Here is a 9,528-nt window from a genome sequence, read left to right as displayed (position 1 = left end):
TGGTCATATTGTGCACACCACACTGACTTTTTAAAATCAATGTAGATGTTAAAAATTGTGCAATGTGTCATGGACTCACCTGTAGGGCATGCCCGTCTTCTGGGTGACCGTTTCCTCTTTGCCCAGTCCAAACATTTTCAGGTACCAGTTGCTCTCCATCTCTCTGAGTATCGCTGCTCTGTTTTGATGAGGCGCTCCCTGTCGTCCAGAGCAGGCATTACACCTGACCTCCGTGGAGTTCCCGGGGCCGTGAACTTTCGTCCCACCGGCGGAGCTTACGGAGTTTTCCCTATGTATTGGAGGAGGCTGGTGTCCCCCGACTCCGCCTCCGCTGCTCCGGGCAGCTATCATGATCCCCGGTGGTGCCCGATTGGACCACTCAAAGACAGATTTTAAGACTGCCTCAAGACTCACTACTTGCTGGGATGTGTTTCACACGATTGCCTTCTTATTCTCAGCTTTGTATGCTACTGGAGAGTGCACGCCGGCCTCTTATAGCATCATCCACCCTGAAACAGGATCCGGGTTTCCTTGTCTCGTCACTGCTCTGCGCTGGCCTTAAAGGAGGGAGACAAACATGCCAGTGTGTCAACAATACACACATACATAAACACGTTCTCGCGCCGAGATACGTACACACGCAGATGGTCAAGTGTTTGAACAACCTCGAGTTTTAATTTTAGTTCATGAAAGTACACACAGTACGAGTAAGTTAGGGCTCCAAACGATTCCAGCGTTTGTGTTCGGAGGTTGACATACGCTACATGTAAACTGGCACGCTCGATTGTTTTTCCAATGACAACTCTATATTTACACACCTTCTAGACTTCTTCGAGGTCTTAGGCTTTAAACACCATTCCTCGTGTCACAAGACTCTGGGCTGGGGCGTGAGGAACACGAATGGATTACTTTGCCAAAATATAATAATCTGACATCTCCCAACTACAACTTGTATCAGTATCCAGTATCTACAATTTTAAAACTATCTGCCAGTGGAAAATACAATGAAATAGCACAAACCTGTACTTGGCTTTTAAGCGTAAGCAGAGGAGTCTCCCTGTGAGGAAAGAAGGTTTCAGTATGTAAGGCAACACTTTGGAAAAGTGTCGTGCACGCCTGCCTCACAGTTTGGAGGTTTGGGGTTTGTGTAGATGTTGCACATTCTCCCCGTGCTTGCATTGATTTCCTCGGACTACTCCGGCTTCCCTCCCACAATCCCCAAATATACACGAAGGGTTCAGTGAAGGCGCTAACTGTGAAGGTGTGAATGTCCACATGTGCCGCGCGATTGGCAGGCTCCCGCCTCTCGCCTAAAGTTAGCTGGAATGGACTCCAGCTAACCCGCCACCTGAATGTGAACGAGCCCTCTCGAAAACCAATGGGTGGTATAATCACTGAATGTGGACAGAGGTTTTTGGGTGGCGACACAGGTTCACAGAGTCACCGAAGTCATTTATTTTTGAATACACCATGTGGCCAGTTAATGTAGTTCAGCAGACCACTGAAGAAAATTTCATTTTCAGTAGGTATAAAAAGTTACGTACCTCATGTGAAGGAGTATTTGGAAGGGGTGTTAAGGCTCTTTTTAACCGTCGACGCTTTATGCCAGAACTCAGAATTTTTAAAAAAAAACTTCAGAAAGTAACGTTTTCCTCAGGGCCTGGCTGAACAACATTTCTACTGAACATTGTTACTCGCTGCATTGTGTTTGTCATTGTTTATATCTGCGTGCCCCTGTCACGTTTTGTTTCTGTCCTAGGTTTTTGTTACTTTGGTTTCCTGTGGTTTTAAGGACCTTGTTTGCATACCTCAGTTAGTTTTTATTCCGGTGTACTCCTGTTTGTATTTTTTTGTTAACTACATCTTGGCCAGTCCACCCTGCTCCTCCCTGACTCCCTGCTTTTTGAGGTGCGCTACTCTACCACCATGCGAAACGTGACAGCATTAAAACTTTCTGATATTTTACAAGTTAAAACAGCAACAGGTGTTTTTTTTTTCTTTTTGACAGACCAACGACTTGACAAACTGGCAGGCCCCAGTGAAATTTACTGAGGAAAGCCATCATGGACTGACGGTTACAGTTTGGTTATGGCTTTAAGCAATTGAATAACTGACAATGTCCAGACGCCCAGGCCACTGATGATTGACAAATGACGGACCGGCAAAATTTACTGATGCATCCGTAGAGCCCAGAAGTGTCAATGTGATTGTGAATGGTTGACAATCTGGATATACAGTACATATGCCCCCTGTTGGACAGGTGACCAGTCAACGGTATCCTTTCCTCTAGCCAAATGTCAGATGCGATAAGATTCCAGTTCACGTGCTTGAATGAGAGCAAGTGGTATAGAAAATATCCATCTTTGACATGAAAAGGTCAAGTGTACAAGTAGAGCCCTCCCCTATTAAATGCATTCCCCTAAAAGATGCCTGGTCAGCACAGCACTTGCGTAATACAGGAATGACACATGCAGCACACCCGTGGTGGTGCATATGTGCACCTTTTAACATGATTTAGCAGCTGTCCCAGCTTGTCAGCGAGCAGTAAATTCTAAACACATTCCTTCACCGCTCTGTCACCTGCAAAATTTATCATCATGAGAACTGACAACTTTGATTGGACACTTTCATAGCTTGGCTGTTTCCCGGAAAGGCAGGTGCTCATGAACACGCGAATGTACTGATGTACTGTCGAAGAGACACACGCTTCTTAAAATTCGAAGCAATTTGATGTCTCATTGCTTCCCCGGGCAATTGAAAGTGTTGTTCTGAGACACTTTGAAATTTCTATCTCAGGCTTTCTTAATTTTAACATCGATGTAAAAGTTGTCCTTTGCTTTGACTCGCTGCGAGTTCTAATATAGTAAGATGATGATAATGACATGATGTCGGCTATTTGTTTTGAGAGTTTTATTTTGTTTTCGTCAACCATCACACTTGAACAAGCCCTTAGAAAGCATCCGATGCCACTAGGACAGTACAAATACAAGTCAAAAATATGACTGTATTTATAACATAGGCCTACATAAAGAAATGCACTTTATGGATGACTTGAGTGTAATTGGCTAAAAAAAAATGAATCGATTTTTAAATATTAACGACATGGACGGAAGTCTTAACTCATTCAGTACCAGCCAATTCTAAAACAAGTCTGAAAAGACGTTTAAAAACGTCTTTGGGAGTGAATGAGTTAAGGCCTAAAGTGGCTGATGCAGGAAAGCCACATTTTGCCAAGTGCATTTTTGGTCTATAAAGTGTACATTTTACTGTAACATACAATCTAATCTCGCCCTGCCTAGCTACAGTACATCTAATCATCAAAAGCAGTTGATGCGATTGTAGAGTTGACCTCAGTGGCGGAGGTCGCTAGTGACACCGATGTCCCGGTTGAGGTTCCATCACGTGGTTTGTCGTGGGGTCTCATCATCTCCTCGATGTTGCGTTCAGGTTTGAGGAGGAGAATATAGCACTTTGGCAAGAAGATGCAGCTGAGCAGCCCAAAGCTGGACGCCAGGATGGCAAAAATCTGGACGGCCACCATGAACTTGCCTCGTGTGCTGAGGTAAGCTGGGACGAAGGAAATCCACACGATGAAGAAAACCAGCATGCCGAAAGTCACACACTTGGCCTCACTGGAACACACCATTGGACATTTGCATGAAACCAAACTGTGACGACTGTTATGTTGCTTTACGGGAGAATTTACTGCTCCCCCCCACCTGAAGTGATCTTCCAATTTCCGGGCCAGGAAAGCGAAAACGAAGGCCAGCAGAGCCAGTAGGATATCATAAGCAAAGATACAACAGATGAAGACCACAGAACCTTCATTGCACTCCAGAATGATCTTGATGTTCTGAGCTGAAGTGTTCTTCACGGGATAGGGCGGCAGGAGGATGAGCCACACAGTACAAGCGAAAACCTAAATGGGAAATTGTTGGGTCAAAATTGCAGAATAAAGAACTTGATGTCATGTGACTGCCACCACAAGATCAAAGATATCACTGACGATTTATATTGTGGGCGACTGTCAGAGTGAAATGCTGTATGCTGTTTTACTGACTGTCAAAACTGGCAAGCCAAATGCGATAGCAGAAATCAGTCAAAGGTATCTAGCGAGGTGCGCATTTTGATACTGATCCAATCAAACGGTCTGCCCTTGGTGGAGGTCAGCACAAATCAATTAGCAGTTCGCTAGGACGATGTAGATGAGCGGACAGAACGCTGGAAGCCAAAATGGCAAATATCTGGATGATCATGATGAATAGAATTCAAATTCGGAGATAAACTGGAACGAAGGATACACTTTTGCTCTTTACCTGAATCAACGTGGCCACGGCAGCTATCGCCCTCTGGTGCGCAAATGTGAGGCCGTCAGGCTTGACGCGAGCAGCAACATCGTTGAGGTTTGTTGTGTTGGTTGCGATGACATCGGGGCCGCCACTGTTGGCTGCCGCTTCAGCTGCGGCTTTGGCAGCTTTGGAAGCAGCCTTCGCCTTGGCACGGGCCGCTTTCATAGCCTGAGCTCTCAGCATCAGTAATGCCGCCTTGCCTGGGTAGAATGATAAAGATAATAGACTAAAGATAATCTATCACACGGAAGACAGGACTGCCATTAGCTCTAACACTTCACACACGCATTTTCTCCCGCCTTACCCATTAGGGAGGAAAGGCACAGTGCGAAGCCCAGAGCCAGAGCTACTTGGCTGGTCATGCAGCTCCAGTGTTGAGGCTCTCCCAAGAAGACGATGGAGCAGAGGAAGGTCACAATCAGCGAGAAGAGCAGCGAGAAGCTCAGGAGAGCATCGTTGGCTTTCACCAGAGGAGTGCCGACGTGTAAGGCAAAGATCACCTACAAATCGCCGGCACTTTTATTGCAGCGCCGCAATCATGGGAAGTTTTCTTACTGTAAGCGTATTCTCACCGCTACAGCAAAGGTGACAAGGGCTCCAAAGGCAGAGATGACGATGAGAGTGATCCCAAGAGGCTCTCCAAAGGCCAGGAACTCGACGATCTTGGGCACGCAGGCGTCGTGAGCGTCATTGGACCAGTGATCGCCGCTGCACAGGACACACTCCCGGGCGTCTGTCAACAACAAAACGCCACTGGCTTCAAACCGTCATAATATTTGACACCGCATATTGCATCACTTTGTAAAAATCAATTGACTGAATGAGTTATCATCACTACCATCTTTAAATTATTCTTAATAACACGCCCCTGACTGTGCGGATGAGTATTGGTCGGCGGTCTTTTTTTTTTAAAATTTACCTCCCCCCCTTGAAAGGAAAAAATCCAATTGAGTTTTACAGATTATAGATCACATTAATGATGGAAAAAGTTTTGAGATTATTTATCTGGTCTCATTTTTTTACACAAAAAAATGGCATTTGAACAGGGATGTGTAGTTTTTTTTCCCCATATGCTGTACACCGTGTTTTATATTTTTAGGAGAAAGGAGAAGTAGTATACAGACTTGTCATGTTGCTAATCTCGCCATCGACACACGGAATGCAGTCAAAGCAGCAAACCGGCTCTCCCTGTCGGATCCCTTTCCTGGTACCAGGCATGCAGTTCTCACTGCACACTGACCGAGGTGGCTGAAGAGCACAGGTGCACTTACATAACTTTGAAATCATTTAAAAGACACGCTAGCTCATTTGAACATCGTGCTACTGACCTCCAACGCTTCATTGTTCCAAACAATGGAATCATTGCGAATGGTCATCCTGTGCTCTGGAGCCACAGAACCGTTGTAGTGGCCCACAGTCACGTAAGATATTTCCCCGTTGCTATCGACTCCCCAGTTGATGATGTCGTAAAAGCCCTCCACATCTCCATCAGTGAAGTAGACCTCCTCGTCTGTGTGTGGCACGTTGAAGCGCACATTCTTCAGGTAGTACATCAGCTACGAACAAGTGTCAGAGCCCAATCAAACACACAAGTGGCCATCTCTTACTAACATGGCGCAAGTCATGAGCAAAAGAACCTTCATTTACTTTTGAGTGATTTGACAACACGCACAAAAGCATGTACCTGCCATGGCTCAAACTCGGTGATGTCGGCACAGCCGATCCCAACGAACGGCCCCTGTCCCGCCTTGCAGTGCTCCAGATTGTGCAAAGCATGGGCAACGGCGTACACCGCCTTGTACACACTGTGGTAAGACAATGCGGTCTACCATGACAACTCCACATTAAAATCATGATTGCCATAGATAAAAGCTACTTTTGTCAGGAGACTGCATCATCAAGTCTTTAGTGCTATCTTAGCGGCGCGTGAAGTGACCTGTAGGTGATTCGTAGCTGGGAGACGTCAGAGTATGTGTTGTTGAGCTGAGCCAGGGATTCACTGCCGGTACACAAACCGCCAAGAACAACCTCTACTGCCTTGGACATTGTCCCGTTGAATGCCTTGGCCCTCTCTTTGGCCGTTCTTAGAGCTTTACCATAATCTAACGTGCAGTTGAACAGCTGTAAGACACACATCGAAATAATCAGGAAGTGTTTGTTTATTAGAGGTGGCAAAAGTACTCAAAATTTGTACTCAAGCCAAAGTACCAAATACTTTAAAAAATTACTCTGGTAGTAAAAGTACTGATTCTGATACTTTTCTGAAGTAAGAGTAAAAAATAAATAAAAATACAAACTCTGATATGTTCTTAATTCAGTACCAGGTAATTCTGGACCAAGTCTGAAAAGACGTTTAAAAACGTCTTTGGGAGTGATTAAGTTAAGTACAAAAGTTTAAAACGCATTTTTGTCAGTTATTTGCAAAATAATGTGGTGGTGGTTTTTTTTTTTCAGATTAGATGGACAAATGCCAAAAATGTGTTGTTTATTTTTTATTTTTTAGTCCCGTGCAAGACACAACACATTCATCAAGAATCTTGGAGCATCCAACATCAAAATTCTCTTAAATAAGGCCGCGGATAGGGAATGACTTGCTTCTCTGAATCTGCGGCACCATAATTGTTAATGCTGCCTGGGTTTGAGTTCCAGATTATGTCTCCAATTCTGATGCTCTACCGACTCAGCTACCGAGGCTCTTTTCATCACTGCAAACTTTCACAGTACAAATGCGATGAATTTATGGAGGACGCTAAACTGCAGTGACTACTGGTAGAATGTTGGTTACTTATTGATGGATTTAGGTGACTTTTTTAAAAGCAGATGTTTAAAAAAATGAATACTCAATTGAAGAACAAATAGCTAAAAAAAATAATAAGTGCAGCAACAAAGTTAGTTGTTTCCCGCTATCTCGAATTGATACTAAACTCAGTCACACTATTTCACCGACCTTCTCCCAAAATTCCTCAGTGAGGGGATCGGCATAAGGGTCCAGATCCAGCAAATGTCGCTGCAGACCAGGTATATCGGCCCTTTTCACCCCAAAGCCAATGGTGCCGCCAAGCACAGAGCTCACCTGGACACAAATAGTTGAGCACATGTCAAAATAGGGTGATAAAAGGGGCTTGAAAAAATGCGGGTTCTTACTCCAGGTCGGTTGATGAGAGCTGACGTGACCCAGGCCTCGCTTGCGATCCAAGTGCGGTCGGTCACATTTTGCCGGATCAGCTCAAGCACCAGAGGACTGAGGTCTACGTCTGATGAAAAGACTACAATGATCTTGGCCGTGGACTCAATAATGGTTTGGACAATTCGCTCAATGTCTTCAGGGGAATTTACCTGAAATTTCCAGGGGAAAAAAATAAACAACCCCACACAAAGTGAGACAAGTGATCACAAAACCAAATGTGCACTGATTCGTACCTTTGGCAGAGTTTCAGAGAAGGAGATACAGACGCCGGCTTCTTCGACCTGCTCTTTGAAGTCTTTGATGCCATACTTGCCGTAGTCATCGTCTGCAGCCACGGTTCCAACCCAGGTCCAGCCGAAGTGCAGCACCAGCTGGGCCATGGCGGTTGACTGGTGTATGTCGTTGGGAATGGTCCTCAGGAAGGTTGGGAACTGGAACTTGCTGTTTAGGGCTGAGCAGGTTGAGGAGTAGCTGACCTAAAGAATGGTTGAATGAACGCAAGACTTTGTTCAACATTTGGTATTCCATTTTATTGCAAGATATTTATGATATACCTGTGGAAAATGGTAGAGTCCCAGGATCCTGGCAGTGGCGATGGACAAGTCAGAGCCTCCCGCCCCCACGAGAGCAGCCAGGGGAGCCCCCGTGCCACAGCGGTAATTGGGCACTGCCTCGTCTTGGCCGGTCAAATAAGTGAGGGTGCCCTCCACGGCCTTGGAGATGGTGAAGCAGGAGTCATAGATGACGTAGCCCAGGTCGGTGTTGGGCAGCAGCTCTTCCATCTTGTTTATTTCATTGATGGCAAACAGCATGGTCTGGGTCCAGCGGAATGTGCGGTAATTCATTCTAGCGTGTGAAGGGAGGATGAAGTCCGCATCATATTTCAACAGGTTTGATATAGGTGCAGTGTTTTTTTTTTTGTTTGACGTTTTGATCTGTCCAAGCTACAATAATGAATTTGTGATGTGACACGCAGACAAACAAATCGACATTATCTTGCGCCTTTAATCAATTTAATTGGTTGTTCAGCCAGGCCAGCTCGCTTAACGCAAATGTTTATACAATAGCTTTGAAGCTTTGAAACGGAGAATAATTGGATGCTGATTCGCCAAATGAGATCTTAGAAATATTTCATTTCATTTCATTTTGGTAGAGCTGCTATTCTAAAACCTTCCACTTGAGTCAACTTCACATAATTTCTGGCGACAGCTGCACTGAGGGCATATTAACAATCTTCAGAAGCATGTTAGCTAATTGGCTAATTGCCCCCCCGAGACGCTGCCCTGTTATTTCTCGGGGATAAGTGAAATGCTTGAATCAATTTCAATATTTCAGTTCGAGCAATGATAAGAATAAAAGAATTCGACCTGGGCAATATATATATATATATATATATATCATCTAACCCATTACACATTTTATGAAAACACACAAAAACTCGACTCACCCTTCACACCCCGAGGATACAGGCAGCCGTGAAGTGTTGCCAGCACTAGAAGCAACGCTCATGTGGACAGGAAACATCCCGCCGATGATGACCTTCTTCTTCTCCACATCCTTGTAGCCATTCAGGTTGAACTTGGCCTTCAGCTTGCACGTGACCTCTGTGGAAGCAAAGGCGTCAAAGTGGAAAAAGACACTTAATCCCAACAAAAGGTGGTAGGGTTCCATGCTAAGGCGATGTAGAACGAGTCAGAAGAGCTTTGCTGTGGGTAAGGACATTGAAGGAAGCAGCCAGGTGCATCAGGTGTTTCCTGCGTCCTCATGGGAGAGGTGACGGTGGTAGCTGGAGAGTCGATTCAACTGGTAGAGAGACGTAAAATGATACAGTGTATAGTCGTAACACTCAAGAAAATTGGTCACATTTTTTTTCTTTTTCTAAACATTATTTTCCATATTATTTTTGTCGTCAAAATGTGAAAAAAAAGTACAAACAAAATCTGCAAATATTTGAATCCATAGGAGCCTAACTGCGAATGTGCAGAGGTCAAC

General features: G+C 44.8%; 1 protein-coding gene across 1 annotated transcript; it reads right to left on the bottom strand.

The window, feature by feature from the left end:
• Window positions 1-2,895: 2,895 nt before the first annotated feature.
• vmn2r1 (vomeronasal 2, receptor 1) lies at window positions 2,896-9,216 on the bottom strand. The gene is made up of 14 exons (XM_086125332.1): window positions 8,984-9,216; window positions 8,091-8,382; window positions 7,770-8,012; window positions 7,494-7,685; window positions 7,297-7,422; window positions 6,286-6,470; window positions 6,034-6,154; window positions 5,678-5,905; window positions 5,474-5,597; window positions 4,922-5,082; window positions 4,654-4,849; window positions 4,317-4,549; window positions 3,720-3,919; window positions 2,896-3,632 (listed from the first exon to the last, which is right to left on the bottom strand). The coding sequence occupies exons 1-14, from the start codon at window positions 9,205-9,207 to the stop codon at window positions 3,311-3,313; spliced, it is 2,847 nt and encodes a 948-aa protein (XP_085981458.1). The 5' UTR covers window positions 9,208-9,216; the 3' UTR covers window positions 2,896-3,310.
• Window positions 9,217-9,528: the final 312 nt, after the last annotated feature.

This window comes from Hippocampus guttulatus, chromosome 12 (assembly GCF_054856545.1).
Source record: "Hippocampus guttulatus isolate MCC_2025c chromosome 12, RoL_Hgut_1.0, whole genome shotgun sequence".
NCBI lineage: Eukaryota > Metazoa > Chordata > Actinopteri > Syngnathiformes > Syngnathidae > Hippocampus > Hippocampus guttulatus.
This window is presented reverse-complemented; position numbering and strand designations above follow the sequence as displayed.

Coding starts and splice junctions, on each gene's coding strand:
- vmn2r1 (XM_086125332.1), bottom strand. CDS start 9,207: ATGGAACCCTACCACCTTTTGTTGGGATTAAGTGTCTTTTTCCACTTT. Junction 7,686..7,769: donor TCTCTGAAACTCTGCCAAAG/GTACGAATCAGT, acceptor TGGAAATTTCAG/GTAAATTCCCCTGAAGACAT. Junction 3,920..4,316: donor CCGTGGCCACGTTGATTCAG/GTAAAGAGCAAA, acceptor TTTCCCATTTAG/GTTTTCGCTTGTACTGTGTG.